Below are 16,753 nucleotides of genomic sequence, written 5' to 3'. Positions count from 1 at the left end.
TAAAAGTACAGTGACACTAAATGTTAATATTCACTTTTATTTGGCTCAGACAATTGTTGAGATTCCCTGCAAAATATCCTTCAGTTCTGTGATATGTTTCAAGTATGATGCATTGTTTTATCAGTTTTATCTCAGTTTGTAATCCCACCAGTGTAACGATGGATCCACACCAGCCAGGATGTTTTAAGGTCTTCGTCGCTGGTATGTGAATATCTGATCCACATGAAGCCGGTCACTTAGAGGAGACTCGTACCTCTGGCTCATACATACACAAGCTTATGATAAAATAGTCTACAAAATATACAATGTTTCGTCGATAGTTACATACAAAATGACTAACAATAACGACACAACTTTTAAAAAAAGATTTCCAGCATCTCAGGTTTTGCGGCGACACAAATCTATTCATGCCATTTAAAAGATAAAGCGAGATGATCAAGTTACAGAACAGTTGAACATGTAATATCAACAAATATTAGGTTTATACAGCAACTACTATGATCACATGACCAACAATTGTTTTTAAAATAACGGAGTATTAACTCATGACAAAGGCCATATCAAGACAGCGGTAATTTGCCATGTCAACGTCTTTATAAAAAAAATCAATATGATCAATATTTTCTGTCAAACTGATCTACAGCAATACGTGATTTCAGAAAGTCATTTCAACGTGTGCCAGCACTTGTTATGAAAGAAAAGAAAAAAATAATATGGCCACCTTCATGTTTGAGGATAAAATGTTGCCATAAAAAAAACATTTAAAAACAGGACCTAAAGCAACAATTTGGTTCCAAACATTAGGAACCAAAGAAAATTTACTAGATAGTGAAAAAGTCGTGATTCACATCATGATTCTGTCCCAAAAGATGGTCGGCTTGCCCACCTCTACTCTCACCTGCCTGCGATGTGAGGTGAGACTAGTAGCGGCAGGACTGCGTCAGCTGATCCTGATACTGCAGTCCCGAGGCCAGCGAGTGAGCCATGTGGCCCGAGGTGCGCTTCATTTTTCGAGCCGCTCGGATCGCTCTGTTCAGAGAGTCGTCCATGGAGCCGCTCGTCCACCCCCTCGCCTCCCTGTGACCCCTGACCCCTGGGGATGTGCCAGCGTTGTTGCTTGGAGACACGTGGACGGGCACAGAGTACATCCTGAGGAGAGGGTGAGATAGATTATATATTAAACTCAGTGGAGGGACTAACTAATGCAAGAAAGGGTGTGTGTGTGTGTGTGTGTGTGTGTGTGTGTGTGTGTGTGTGTGTGTGTGTGTGTGTGTGTGTGTGTGTGTGTGTGTGTGTGTGTGTGTGTGTGTGTGTGTGTGTGTGTGTGTGTGTGTGTGTGTTACTTACAGGAGTGGCGGGCTCACTAACATGCACTGCGGCGGCGGTGGCGAAGGACGAGAAGAGGTGGGGGCGTGTCTGCTGCTCGCTGTTCTGTCAGGAGACTCGGCTGTCTGTCGGCTCGTGTGCGTGGAAGAGTCCGAGTCTTCGTGAGAGTCTGTGAGTCACAGCAGGTCGGGTCCATTAACACTCAACATGATTAAACTTACTGAACTCGGAGACTAATAAACTCTGTTCTCATGATGCGGAACAACAAGTTCAAACATACCTGGTTCAGTGACCCTGTGGGACTCGAGGCGTCCACAGAGAGGACAGTGACGACAGCTGGAGGAGGAGGAGGGCGTCGACTGGCTGTTGCCACCAACTGGCCCTGAGAGCATAAATCAGATTTTTTGACTCCTGGGTTTTAACACTTTTTTGTCTAAGTAAAAAACAAAACTGGATGAAAAGACAAAACGCTGATTTCTTACGCTCAGATCGACGCAGTGAACATTTGGGACAGAGAACAGGGTCTTGATGATTTCCGCTGTCGGGTTCATCTGGTGCGTTAGACACTTGTATAGACACGACTGGATGCTGCCCTAAAAAAGAAAACCACACACGCGCACGCGCACGCACACGCACACACGCCGAGCTCGAGAAAAGTTTAGCGGGGAAATACACCACCATTGGGACGGATGCAATCTGTTCGTTGTTGGATTAAACTATCAGCTAAAACATTAAAAAGTGGATTTCTGTTTGAGGAAGTAAATAAATGAAAGTGTTCTCACTCGAGTGTGATCTCTTGCTCCTGACGGGAGTAGAGTGTGAAAAGCAGCTGCCTGATGCTACAGTGGTAGTTTTCGTACGCCTGGACGTCCGAGACCGAGGCTTCGGCGTGGGGAGCTCCACCTCTGAACCTGTGACTGAAAACAAAAACATCACATGCGTTAGTTTTCTCACAACACTACCTACTGTTCATGTGCCGTCACTAGCAGTTGGATAAGTTTTGAGGTTTAGTGTAAATTCAGATGATCTTACAGACGTCACGTTGTGGTGGTTTTCTGTCCACAGAGGGCGATTGCTCTCTGGCCGTTTGTCTCAGTATACACTCGTCTTCGTCGAATCTTCGTCTCGCTCGCCTTCGTCTGCTGACGTCCCTTGGACGTCTCTCCTGAGGCCTGAGCAAAGGTAAAGGTCATACAGAATGTATAGGACTGTGTTTAGGTCTCATGTGCACAGGTGAACTTTTCGCTGGACGTTTATGAAGTTAGACAAACTGGGACTTTGTGCTTGTGTGTTACAGAAGATAAACACCGACCTGACGCGAGGCGTAGAGGTGAGATGGTGGGTGTAGTTCTGTTGAACTGAAGGAGAAGCTCTCACGGACCTGAGAGGCGTCTCGTGTCTCAGCCGACTATCTAGTCTCTCCGTCAGTCTGGTGACCTCGGCCTGCAGAGTCCGAACCGTATCACTAGGAAACGCAAATGTTCCAGGATCAGAATTCTGGATATAAGGTTTTGGTTTTTCCACGACCACACGTATGCTGAAGTGCTGCACTCGGAAAATATCCAGGTGATTTGAGCAGGCGTCAGTCAGAAGTCATGCAGCACCACAACCATGCAGGAGAAAACACAGAGTATACCTCCGAATACGCAACCACATTCAATAGCAGCAGAGTCTGTAATGAAATAACATGAAAGAATATGGAGTCATGAAGAGCGTTTCAGTATTTACAGGCTGTGAACGTTGATATTACAAAGTCAACATCCATCCATCACAATTCATCATTCTGTAGCTCTGGAACACTCTGCTCGTCCTGTGGCTTCTTCACTTCATGTCCCATCCAGGAGCCATAAACCAAAACCTTGTGTACACAGTTATCACCATGGAAGCCACTCACTGGTGATTTGCCGCCTCTCTGAGAGAATTGCCATGGTGACGAGGTGCAGTGGAGGAGGAGCTTAGGTGGGAGCTGTGGTGTGAATTGACGGACTCTGTGTAGTGGTCCCGCTGTTCCTCGTCAGACACGGTGTGAGCTGCGGAGACGAGAGGAGGACGCGGCAGGTTAAATACACTGCGACAGAAAACACTTTTCATTCATTTAATTTAGAGCTGGAAAGGTCATAAGTCTGTAGACTCACTGCTGTCGCTCTCCGTAAGTCTGGCGCCACCGTCCACCCTGGGTAGTTCTGTCCAGCTGACGCGAGGCTGAGGGGAGCAGGAGACGGTGCGAGTCCTCTGCCTCTGTCTGCTCCTGCTCGACTGGTCGGGGCTGACGGGCCGAGACGCTCTGATCTCGGCTGCTGTGCGACGGTGCGACAGTGACGAAGCAGGAGACGCTGCTGAGACTGGATCTGTGTGAAGTCTCCCTGCGCTCCCGTCCTGCTGAGCCAGAACTCTGCGGACACCAGGAAGATTAGTCAGAATTAAAAATCAGAAAGACAGACGTCTACATTGATGAAATTAATAATGATAATGATAAAACCAATTTAAACAAGTCTAATGAACATATATTTTATTTATTCTATTGCATTGGCATATAACAGATGCATATAAACAATCTGTATGTCTTTGTATATAGTTCCTATATTTCCATCTTATTTATATTATGGATTCGGTTTCTATTTAAAGATATTTTTTCTAGCTAGTCATAAAAATCGTCACTTAATTCACAATCACAAATGTCCTCAAACATGATAATGTAATAACTTTCCAATACTGTAATTAAATTTCTTGAACCAATAATGTAACAATTTCCTGATACTGTAATAATCAACTAATTCAATAAAAAATACAATAAAAACGGATAATGTAAAACTTCCAAAAATGTAAAAAAAAAACAACTAATTTATTTCCATTAAAATATAGAACTGAAAATGTAATTACTTTCCAATACCATAAGAATATATCTACACCAATAATACACTGATCTCCGTACCAATAATGTCATAAATAGTTACATTAACGGGATGTTATCAGGGGGCAACACATGAGGTAGTCATGTGTTGGTGTGAATGTGAAGAGGCAGTGTTGGACCCCCTCACCTCTGTGACGCCCTCTGGTGGACGGGACTGGGAGCCGCAGCAGGAGTCAGACGGCTGCTCTCTGAACACACAAACCCACTGTCTGTCTCTGGAGTGATGATCCCGTCCTGGTCAACAACACAGAACAAATAAGAATATATTATACATGAATGTGTGACTTTCATAGTGGAATTTAATTTATTAATCACCACTTAAAAAAAAAGATTGGAGCCTTGAAGTAAAACATTATGATGTGTAGACTGTATGAAATGTAAACCGACCTGGGGAGGCGCTCTCCTGCCCCCGGTGTGGAGTTGGGAGTTCCTCCTCTCCGACGCAGGAATCTCTCCCAGGCTGCTCTGACTGCTGCTGCTATGGGACTTCACTCCCTCCAGCCTCCGGTGGCTCGAGGGACGATGAGCGGGGAGCAGAGTGGACGGACCGGGGCCGCGGGATGGAGGTAGAGAGGACCTGCTGCTCTGCTGAGCGTTGATGCCAACAGGAGGGTCCCGATGGTCGGACTCAGCTCTCCTGTCAACACACAAGTACAGACACTCAAATCCAGTGTAATGTGTATAATACCGTGCAGCTGATGAATCTGTTTCTCTGATGTCTGACCTCTGTGGAAGACCTTTCTGGACTCCAACGTTTCCAGATCTTTGAGTCCATCTCTCCGTCTCCTCGTCCCCAGGCTGCGTGAAGAGGAGAGCTCCTTCCCTGAGGCCATGGTCGAAGGTTCTGGGAAGTTCCTGGAAGCTTCCGTAGCTAAACGGGACGGAGGATGAACATTAAAGGGTGAAGTATGTCCAGATCTTATTATTTAAAATGGAAACGACATCACTCACTGATCCATCGACACGGAGAAATCTTCAAAGCGAGTTTGTTTGACACTCAGAGGTTTGAGATACAGAGAGTTCAGAGTTTCTTCATCGTCCGTCTCCTCGACTCCCTCCTCGCTGGCCGAGCTCACCTCCAGCTCTGCTGCCATCCCGGGGTCGACCAGCAGAGGCACCGGCGGGCTCTGGAAGGAAACGTGACACTTTGTTTATTCTCCATCAAGCTACAAAGTATTTGCCTTTTTCAAGATAGGAGTCTGCACTGGAATCAACCTGCAGGAGAAAACATTTTAACATCTTTAAGTGAAATTAATTTGACCAATCAGGCAACATAAAAAAACAGATGATTAATATTCTACTCCTCCACATGAATATGGATCAAACATTTTAGTGTTTACATCAGCACCACTTACAGAATTAAGGCAAAATAATATTTATAATTTTTATAATTTGTCAATAATAATATATTTTTATAATAATTTGTCAATTCAATATTTTATCCATTATAATTAGTTATATCAATTCAATAATTATATACATCTAAAATAATTGAATCTATAAAGCATTATATACTTTATCACTTCCAGAATTAAGGCAAAACTACAATTATCTTTTAATTTGTCAATTATTCAATTTTTTCCATAAGTATATATATACATTCTGTTTTAATAATTCTATAAATCAAGAATAATTTCATCTATACATAAATGTCTCCAAGTGACTTTTCCAAACCCCAAAGCCAAAGTTACATTTGACTAAATCATTTCTATAAGAGTAAATCCAAAATGCAACGTTGTCCATTATCTTACGTGCTCAAGATCATGAAAAAAAACAGAACGTTTTTATATTTTTCCCCTCAAGGTTTTTCTCGTGCTTGACACAAACAAATGTGAAATGTGAAGATCTCCGAGTGACATGCTGACAACCGACACTGTTCACAGGTACAGATTTCTGTCCACGATGGAATGACCCTGGCTGTTACCTGCGGGTGAGTCAGAGTTCCTCCCCCCTCGGAGGGGACAGATGAGGGGGAGGGGACTGATGGGGGGGAGGGTTGAGGAGGCGGAGTGGGAGGAGCCTCACAGCTGGGCTGCTCCCGTCGCGTCTGCTCCACCTGCTCCTTCAGCTCGTCCATGTGAAGGCCGCACTGGAAGATCAGCCCCTCCAGCTCCCTGACACAAACAAACGTGTTCAATTAAAAAACCACTGAGAAAATATGAATACATGAATTTATCTCGGACACAACTCTCACCGTTCTCGGTCAAAGTGGCTGACGTGTTCCCCGCGCTGCTGCAGGAGCTTGTGCTCGTCCCTGGCGAACAGGTAGCCCCTTTCCAGAGAGTTGAGCCCCTCTGCGAGCTGCGACAGACGCTAGAGGACGACAGCAATGTCATTGGACTGCATATAAATTAAAAGTCATTCCTCCAAAAAAAAAGGAAAGACGTGAACTCGTCGTCTCTCTTACCTTCACCTGTTCGGAGGGTTTGAGCGTTTTTCTCCTGAGGAGATCGTCAAAAGTCTGCAGCTGAATTAAAAAAACACTTTTTTAATCATCACATCATCCAGTGCATCAGTCCGGATGTTCTAATGGCCTCAGTTACCTGCTGGAGGAACTGGTCGGCCTGACCGTAGAGGATCTTGGCCAGCTGCTGTCCCACGTCGAGACCTGTTGGGTTGACAAGGGAGAAGAGTTACAGTGACGGTGTCTAACGGTGTAACAATAGATCAGAAGAGCAGAGTGACTCTGAGGGAAAAAAATAATAATTTATGATCATAAGTATAATTTGACAGTGAAGAGGTAGAGGGACACAGAAACAGAAGGAAACATACTCTGATGAGCGTCGAGTCCGTTCGGCTGAAGAGAAGCCGTGTTGACCTCCGCTCTCTGGGTCGAGTTGAACTCTGCCCTCTGAGGCGGAGCACGGTCCAGGGTCATGACCTTTGAAGCGTTGCGGTTCAGTCCCGACTGCACCAGGTAGCCGGGCTTCGGAGGCTCGGAGTACAGGTTCACCTGGTGAGAACACGTATCATGATCTGTGATCAGCTCGTCTGCATCACCGTCACATTTCGTGGTGACTGTTTCCACCAGTGAGTCACATTTCTGCAATATAATTTATGATCACTGGTAAAGATTATTGCTCAGTCTGTGCAACAACACATTTGACATGTTAGATTATTCTGTAGAATAACGTCTTTCTCTAAATATCTTTAGATATAGATAAGTAAGAGGTAAGATCTTAATGACCTTCAAGTGACCTCAACAACAATCCAAGCGCGCACACATCATTATGTCATTATGTTTCCATTTTACTACCTAGTTAAGATGCAAAGAAACAGAAAAAAAAGGGTGAAAGAGATTGAATGAACTAAATGTGTGAATTCAGATCATAAATCAGACTAGAACCCGTCACATCTCTGATAAAACCACGAGCACACGGAGCCACAGAAGATAACTAAAGGACCTTTATCGTCATTTAAAAAATAAAATAATAATGTTGTGCTGAAGGAGATGATGAAGAGGAGGTGGAGAAGTCTGTCAGTACCCTGATTTTAACTGCCGATGATTGTGGAGCAGTGCAGTGCTGCTCCACAATCAGACATGATGGGGCCACTAATCCTTTTAAGGAGCTCCTTCACAACACCTCAACCCTCCTCCTCCATTTTCTTGCTCAGCCCTCAGATTTTTTTCCGGCACGCACACAGAACCGACAGCTAGCGGTCCGTTAATATTTGCTGAATTTTACAAGAAGAGAAAAATAAAATAAATTGAGAAAAACAATATGTACTGTTGTTTTTAAAAAAAATCCCTGATCGACTGCATGTCGCTTAAACAGTGATGAATGAAACAGCCTGATGTCTTGATGAACTACCCTGGCTCCCAGACGCAGACGATCGATGGTGTTCTCCGACTCGGCGTACTTAGTCAGCAGTATGTTGTACTCCTCCTGCAGCAGGACGAGAGGGAGGGAGGAAGAGGAGAGAGGAGAGAGAACGTAAAACTCTTTAGTTAACAATAAGAAAAACAACAACAAGCTTTCATTTCACCATCGTGGGCCTGGTACACGATGTGTAGTGGAGGACGTGATGTGCGACAGCTGCTTTACTGCTGCGTCTGGAATCGATCGCTCGATTGGAAACTTCAAAAGTTAAATGAAAGTTCACATTTATGTCAAAATCTTTTCCTTTAGGACATTTTAGTGAATTTTTTTTCTTAAGGGTTCTTGCCCCCTGCATGCCGCACCCAAACGCCACAGAATGTTCCGACATTTTCCGGAGTTCGTGGGGGGAAACCCCTCTCTCCTCTGCCCTCCCGGTCCCTGACCGTACCTGTAGCTGTTCGATGAGTCGGATCGCCTCCTGGCAACATCTGATTTCCTGGGGCACGGTTAAGACGGGGCAATTCAGCAGCACTTCCTTCACAGCGTCGGCGGGAGACTTGAACGCGGCGGACGGATCGGGGGACCCCAGAGAGGAATCCCTCTTGCTCGCGGGGGGCTTGTAGCCGCCTTTGGGGAAACGGACCCTGGGCTCCACTTTGGAGAAGTCCGGGGTGCTGTAAGTCAGAGGCAGGTTTCTGGAAATAGAATAAAGATAATGGTTAGTGGTTTTTATCATGGCGTACATACAAGCCACAACATTAGGAGAGGTCAAAGCAAATGACATAGGGAACGTCCCTCACCTGGATTCATTCCCTTCAGCAGCTCTAGTCCTCGGCTCTCCGTCTGGACTCCGTCTGAATTTGAGTGCGTCTGCTCTGACGAGGGAAGGAATCCCTGAGCGTGTTGCCGCCTCAGGAGTGGACGGCCTCGTTTTCCCCTGTGAGCGACCGGGCTGCTTCTGGTGCCCGTCCCAGGCGCCACTGTAACTCTTTGCCGTCACTTGTTCAGGAAGCTCCGGCAGCTGCTGCGTTTCAGACCTGCTAGGTGGACGACGAGGACTCGAGCTGAGGTTGGCTTGGCTGCTGTACGACTCCGTGAAGCCCGTCTCCGGGAACGCCTCGGCTTCGATTCCCGGAGCGGAGGCGATCTCCTCGGCGGTGAAGTGGAGAATGTGAGGGAGAGCTGAGGCAGACGCTGATCTGTTCCTCTCAGTCTCTTCTCGGTTTAAAAAGCTCCATGTCGAGTCGTTTGCAACTCCGAGCTCTTCTGACGTCCCGGTTTGTTCTTGTGTCTCTCTTTTCCCCTCTTCCTCGCCATCGTCCTCCTCCTCCTCCTCCGTCATGTCCAGGTATTCGTCGCTCTCGGAGGGCGTCTCTTCCTCTCTCTGCCTCGCCTCCTCTGTCTGCTCTTTGACGCTGCTCATCATGCCATCGCCTGTGTCGTGGACATTTTTGGGGTAATATCCAAGTGAGAAATAAACTTGTTGACAAAGATTTAAAAGGTTACTGTAGTTAAAGACAAACGGACCATTGGTAAATGCTTGTACAAAACACTGGACAAGACAAAATGGTGGCAAACAAAGGGAAAGGAGGTCAAGACACGAGAGATGATCAAAGGTAGGGAAATCAGGAAGTGAGAGAAGATCAAAGGTGTCAGTTGGCCTCGTCCAATCCCGTCCTCGTCGCCAAGTTTGTCTCGGACATTTGTTGAATCTCCAAGCGAGAAATTATGAATGTGTCGACAATGATCCGTCTTTACAAGTTTTATTTCTCGGTTGTATCGACAGAGCAATTGTTTTTCAGCTGAAAAGGACAAAGTGTTCACACAGAAGATTGTAGGAAATGAAGACGTGTGAGAAGACGAAAAGGGAAAGAGAAGGAAAGGAAAAAGCTGCGACCATAATTCATGTATATTTTCCAAAATATATTGAACAGTTGTCGCATTTTTCATGCCACTCCTGGCTTGAGGTCATTTCCATAAAGAAAAATCAATACTCAAATCTCTTGAGACTATTATTAGTCTCACAATCCATCACAGTGAACAAGTTGCATTCATTTAATCAGTCAAGAAGCACTTTCTCTTCTTGTTTCTCATTTCTTTTCTACTTTAATATCTTTTTGTCCATATGTGCTATAATAAAGTTATAAGTCAAATGGTATAATGTAATATTTAATGTCTGTTCTCGAATCTGACCTCAGTTACCGTCTCAGTCAGGCACAGGAAGTCCTCGCATCTTCTCTTGTTGATCTGCCTCCAGGTCCACGCTCACGGTCATGGCTACAGACGACGACTACAGACGGCAGGTCATCGTGTCAGTGAGCCGGCGACAGGACCGAGGTTTCACTCATCTGTCGGAAGGAGGAAGAGGAGGAGATGATCCATCTGATTCTCTGTGATGCAGAACCTGAAACAAGCAGAAGTGAAAGTATGAATGGAAAGACATTAACAGCATGTAACTTTTAGACAGAGGTCTACACAGGAAATTAAAAAAGTCGATGTCATGCATGGTGATCAAATAAAAAATGATCAAAATTCTCTTGTCACCATGTAAATAACTTTGTCCTGACCGTGGTTCTTCCTCGAGGACGAGCCTGTCCTACATTAAACCTGTTAGTTCACAACATGGCTTCACGTTGCCTGGAGCTGCGACGGTCACTATGGCAACACCACAACATGGACTCGAACATCTGCCATAAAACATCCCTGCTGCTGCAACAAGTGAATTTCCCCAGTGTGGGATTAATAAAGTCTCATCTCATCTCTGATGAGTCTCCACATACTGTGGTAAAGGCAATATACCACTATGATGAAAGTAAACACGCTTATAACGTCTAAAAACTCAACTTATATGTATAATCTCAGTATATTTCCCTGATACGTTACAATATGTCATTTGTATTGAAGGTTTCTAACAAAGATTGTATTTAAAATCTGCATTGTAGATTAAATTGCTTCTTTAAAGGAGCATTAGCAGCCAGGGGGAGAAAAAACATATCACCAAAGAGACAAAGACTTAAACACGCATCATCAGAGAAAAGATGCTGTCAACTTAATGCAAAGTATTTATTATGAATAAAAGGATATGGTGAAGTATGAGATTTACTGTACAGAACTGCAGACTCATTATTAAAATTCGTCACTGCTGCTCGTGTTGGCTTCTTTCGTCAATGTCCCCAGATTACCACAAGAAGATTATTTGTCTGGTGCTTCTCACAGTCCCTGATCCAACACACACACACACACACACACACACACACACACACACACACACACACACACACACACACACACACACACACACACACACACACACACACACACACACACACACACACACACACCCTCATCAACTCAAGTGCCTCCACTGACACTTGTTCCGATTGTGTTAGAAATATGATAAAAGACTGGGCGGTGAACGACGCGCTCGCTCTTCGTCCCTTTTCATACGCAAATCTGCAGCGAGGGTCTCGGGGCCGACCGACAAGCTCACCGTGCATTTAAAGTAGACCACGAGTGAGGAGAGTGGATAGATGACTGTGAGATGAAGGTGTAGAGAGAAACAATAGGTTCAGAATAGAAAGAGTGACAGATCAGAGTTGACAATATTTCTATAATTGATCTTTTCTTTCTCTGACACAAGGGGACGAGGAGTTAACACCTGCCTATAACAATGAGCTGCAGTTAAAACATTTACTCAAATACTACAATGCAACTCGGATTTTTATTTTAGTCAGACACTCTAAAAAGAATAATGCAAATTCTTTATTTCCACTTCAGGAGAGACAAGACTTTTAATTTTCATATTTTAGTACTTAGACTTTCTACTTAAAGTCATAAATACTTCCTGTATTGGTTGCAGCCTGTAACCCGGGACAACAGCCATGCCATCTTTTACCATGTCAGCATTGGTGTGGTGCTAATGTGTCTGTCTCACACACGTATGGGACGTGTGATCAACAGCAGCTCGATTTTGAATAAACACAGAGGAGCAGCAGACAGCAACGAACTGAAGAGTTACATCAAAGCACAAATTCATAACCATCATAGTTAAAGGAACAACTCACCTGTTGCTCTGCTCATGCTCCCTGTTCGCTCCCAGGGGAACTACGGGTTTATCTCTGCTGCCAGATTGTTGGGGGGGGGTTAAGCTGCTTAGACTTGAGGGCATCACTTCGAGTCTGAGGAATTGTGTTGGGTATTTTCCACTACTATTTAAAAACTATAAACGATTAATAGATCAATCAGAAAATAATATATTTATATATATATATTTTTTTTTAAGTTTCAGTATTACACCACATAAGACTAAATGGTCTGCTCTTTTTCTGTTTTGTTAAGAACCTCTACTCTTTTTGTGAGTAAAAGTGCTATTTAAATAGAGTTTATTCATTTTGTTAATTACAAGAGGCAATTTTTCTTCCCAAGTTTGACACAACCTCACTTTCTTAAATATTTTTCAAAAATAACAATTTTGGCGATATTTATAATTGTATTGTTTTCTATAAGGTCCCTTTTATCAATATCCTGCAGTTTATCATGAATCATAAAACATTTAAAGCAGAATATTTTCCAAGAAACAAATGCTACAACTGCTGTAATAACGGAATATTTTTTACTAATACATTGAAACAAACTTTTGTGATTCACAGAAAAAGTTTTGGTATATTTAAAAAATGTGGCATTTAACTTTTTCTCATTTATTGACAGTTTAATTTCAGACTGGGTTTTAATTATTTAATAATAATAATAATAATAATAATAATAATACATTTTATTTATAGAGCACTTTTCATTGCTAAATTTACACCCAGTTCATGATGAGGTGATTTGTGTCGAGATCTGAACTGTGACTATTTTTCCAACAGCATGAGAACGCAGCTATCAGCAGCATAACTGAAAAACTGAGCTTGAAACAAGCAAAGTGTCCATCTGAAGTGAAGTCAGGTGATGAATCGGGTGAATTCAGCCACGTTTGTTCACAAAATCCTCTTCTTTTACACTGTGGCTGCACACAACACACAACACACACGTTGTCTCGTGTTTCTCGTGTTGTGGTGGATTTTCTGATCTGATGTGTCGAGTTTAAAATAAATCAGTTTCCTGCACCGACCAAGAGAAAACATGTGAAGACCTGTGAGTCTCTTGCACTGAAGCCAACTTTAAAAACAACAACACATATTATATCCAGGCAACTTGAAACATGAATATAAACTCCAGTGATTTCAACTGAAGGAACCAAAGACAGAAGAAGTTGCTCAACAGCTGTTCACCGAGTCCAGCCGGTCCTGCTGGTGGGCCGGGGACCACACAGCGACCTCCTCCGGCAAACATACACATTACACAACAACAACATTTAAATCATAACGAAAGAGCTGTGGAGACAAAGTTGCCGGACTCACCTCACATCGTGGATGGACACGTGTGATTTCCTCGACACCAGACAAACAGGAAGAGTTTGTGAGAAGACGTGTTGCGGTCAGAAGATGGTTCACCCCCCTCTCTCTCTCTCTCTCGCTCCAGCGGCGGGGGTCGGTTGCCTTGAACACCGCAAAACTAACGAGGGGACGGACGCGCCCCCCGTGTCACCATGGTGCACCACAACAACCCCCCCCCCCCCCCCCCCCTCCGCCACTTCGACACGTTACCCGACAACAACCGTCAGAACGGAACCGACACGTTCGGTAAAACAAACCGAATTCCCCCGTCCGTTATAAAACGGTTGTTAGCTTCGAGCTAGCTAGCTAACTTTGCAGTGCCACTGTTTCAAAAAGTTCGATATCGCTACGCACAATTACTCATTTAACTCCCGACACCCAAACAAAACGCAAAAGGGCCACGTTAATATTGTTTTTTTAAAGCTGTGTAGTGTTTGAATATTAATTCTGGAGCAGTAACGCGAGTTATTAAATCTCAAAACGCCAGTTTGTGATGTTAATCGGGCTAATTACGAGTCGTTCCCAGTGCGGCGCTGATTCATCTGGCAGCAGGCAAACATCAGTGGGATAATTTCAGTCCTGCGTTTGATTTTTTCAGGCATTGTCCCCCGCGAGCTAGTGAGCCACAGACGAATGTATCTTTCTCCACAGTTTCCTCGACGTCAACGATAACTTTTAATAACATCAGTCTAAATATTATCATTTATTTTGAGGCGCTTCAGGCGGGTGGTGTTACCTGACAGGCAACACTCAGGGCAACTATTTGACTAGTACATTTAAAGTGCAGGGAGCTAAGGACTGAGTTGTGATTGGTTTATGGAGCTGCTCGGGGGGGCGGGACTTATGACGCTCTGGGTGCGGTTGAAAGAAAACGCCACACGAGGGCGCCATTTCACAACTTTTCCGTATCAACCAACTGTAAACACAATAATTCATCTTTTCCTTCCAGTGTGAAAAACACTAAACATTTAGAAACTTTGAGCAAAAGGATTATGTGAAAAAAAGGGGATTATTTTTAAAGGTTCAAATGATTTAAACTTTTTGAGTCTGGCTTTTATCAGTGGCTCTAAAATACATTTGGAGTCAATCCACAGAAAATACATTTACATTAATAAACAGTAGTGATGTGCAAGCTGGTACGCTAACACACAAGTCAAAAGATGACAGTCGATATGAAACAATTACACTTGTGTGACACAGATAACATCATTCTCAGAAAATTGAATTGCATATGAATTGAATATGATGCAAAGGGAGAAAAGACCAGATGTGAACTGTACTTTTACAAGTCTTAAAAAGTATTTTTTTTTAAATCACACTCAGTTCATTAAAAATCTCTCGAATGGTATTTGTGATATGTGTGAAGGTAGAGAGAGAAGAAGAGGAGGGTTCAAAGTCGTCTCAAGGTCAATGACCTGCAGACTTTATTACACAATGTTATGGCGTCCACACACTTGAGGCCATGTTGTGTACTGTATTGTAGAACATGTGTAGAGCTTCTCCCATGATGCATCTGTTCATTGCTTTCAGGGAGATAAAAACACAGAGCTGCAGATTTATTCCGAGTCAGATAAAATGTCAGAGCTGTTTTCTGATTATTAAAAAAACCCCAAAACATAACAAACAGTAGATTAGCACCCTGCTACGATCTGTTGGGGACAGTCGTCAGAGAGAAAAGTTAATGATGTGATGGTTTTTTTAATCATGACATACGAGCAGCCCAGTCCAACAATTTGCGGGTTAGAATCATTCCAAAATTAGTGGCTGCAATCGATTCATATTTCCATTACCTATTAATCTACAGGATTTGAATGCCCCATCAGCATTTCCCATAATCATCGGGAAAGTCATTCGTTTTTTTCAAGCGGTCCAAAACCAATTTATATTGAATTTACTATTATTTCAAACGGAGAAAAGCAGAAATCCCTCATGTTTCAGAGGCTGAAACCAGAGGATTCGTTTGAGTCCAGTGGATTTTTTAACTGAATAATCAAATCAATGTGTTGTTGAAGTTGATCTGCATCTGTTGTCTTTTGGGTGTTTGTGTTTTATCGCTGCTTTGGTATCTTTGTTTTGTCAAAGAGAAAAAACCCAGCAACAACAGAGAATACATTTCAATAGAAATAAAATGATAAAGAGTCTGTAAGAACAAGAAGTGAAGTTTATAAATGAAAAGAAAGAGAAATGAGGCACAAGGATGCATAAAAAAAGAATTAATTACTGACATTAATCATATCCATTCCTCTGCGAAGATCAGATTTAGCAACAAGAGCATTAGTGATGCTGAGTGTCACAGTCAGTGTTCCTGTTCACCCCAAAGGTGTCGGATGAGCTTGAGGTCGATGCTCTGCAGGCCTGTCGAGGTTCCAAACCAACATGGGAGAAGCAAACACAAGGTTGGAAACAGGCATGCAACATTAGCGACAATCCCAATTGGCACCGTCACGTATCCTCAATTCTTCCCGTAAAAGCAGAAACAACAACAGACAACTTACTAGTTTTTGTGCAGTTATCTTTATTGAAAAATTAAAACACACTTTCTGTATAAACAGCATGTCATTGTACAACACTCATTAAAATGTGGAGGAAGCAGGCAAATGGACAGACAGGAAATCAAAAGTAGAAGGAGCATGAGGAGGAGGAGGAGGAGGAGGAGGAGGATGAGGTGGAGGAGGAGGAGGAGGAGGAGGATGAGGTGGAGGTGGAGGATGAGGAGGTGGAGGATGAGGAGGAGGATGAGGTGGAGGTGGAGGAGGAGGAGGAGGAGGAGGAGGAGGAGGAGGATGAGGTGGAGGTGGAGGATGAGGATGAGGAGGAGGAGGAGGAGGTGGAGGTGGAGGAGGAGGAGGAGGAGGAGGAGGAGGAGGATGAGGTGGAAGAGGAGGTGGAGGATGAGGAGGAGGATGAGGTGGAGGAGGTGGTGGAGGAGGAGGAGGAGGATGAGGAGGAGGAGGAGGAAGCAGGCAAATGGACTGACAGGAAATCAAAAGTAGAAGGAGGATGAGGAGGAGGAGGAGGAGGAGGATGAGGTGGAGGAGGAGGAGGATGAGGTGGAGGAGGAGGAGGAGGAGGAGGAGGAGGATGAGGTGGAGGTGGAGGATGAGGAGGTGGAGGATGAGGAGGAGGATGAGGTGGAGGTGGAGGAGGAGGAGGATGAGGAGGAGGATGAGGTGGAGGATGAAGTGGAGGTGGAGGAGGAGAGGAGGAGGAGGATGAGGAGGAGGATGAGGTGGAGGAGGAGGTGGAGGATGAGGAGGAGG

At 44.0% G+C, this 16,753-nt stretch overlaps 1 protein-coding gene and 1 long non-coding RNA gene across 3 annotated transcripts; one reads left to right on the top strand and one right to left on the bottom strand.

Moving 5' to 3' along the window:
* Positions 1-21: 21 nt before the first annotated feature.
* akna (AT-hook transcription factor) lies at positions 22-10,396 on the bottom strand. 2 transcript variants are annotated; one of them, XM_035607325.2, is made up of 22 exons: positions 10,261-10,396; positions 8,859-9,492; positions 8,507-8,753; positions 8,050-8,124; positions 7,010-7,190; positions 6,781-6,845; positions 6,645-6,704; positions 6,432-6,550; positions 6,162-6,351; positions 5,189-5,364; positions 4,962-5,108; positions 4,625-4,874; positions 4,365-4,471; positions 3,462-3,718; positions 3,221-3,356; positions 2,639-2,791; positions 2,359-2,498; positions 2,109-2,243; positions 1,809-1,919; positions 1,607-1,708; positions 1,348-1,495; positions 22-1,149 (listed from the first exon to the last, which is right to left on the bottom strand). In XM_035607325.2, the coding sequence occupies exons 2-22, from the start codon at positions 9,482-9,484 to the stop codon at positions 921-923; spliced, it is 3,654 nt and encodes a 1,217-aa protein (XP_035463218.2). In that variant the 5' UTR covers positions 9,485-9,492; positions 10,261-10,396; the 3' UTR covers positions 22-920. The 2 variants fall into 2 exon arrangements, with proteins under 2 accessions (XP_035463218.2, XP_035463217.2); XM_035607324.2 differs by having other exon boundaries at positions 10,252-10,389.
* LOC118284551 lies at positions 9,744-10,590 on the top strand. Its single transcript, XR_004784899.1, has 2 exons — positions 9,744-10,120; positions 10,316-10,590. It is a non-coding gene; the product is annotated as an uncharacterized LOC118284551 (long non-coding RNA).
* Positions 10,591-16,753: the final 6,163 nt, after the last annotated feature.

The sequence above is a fragment of the Scophthalmus maximus genome, chromosome 20 (assembly GCF_022379125.1).
Source record: "Scophthalmus maximus strain ysfricsl-2021 chromosome 20, ASM2237912v1, whole genome shotgun sequence".
Classification (NCBI taxonomy): Eukaryota; Metazoa; Chordata; class Actinopteri; order Pleuronectiformes; family Scophthalmidae; genus Scophthalmus; species Scophthalmus maximus.
Note: the sequence above shows the minus strand (reverse complement) of the source record. Positions and strands in the feature narration are given on the sequence as shown.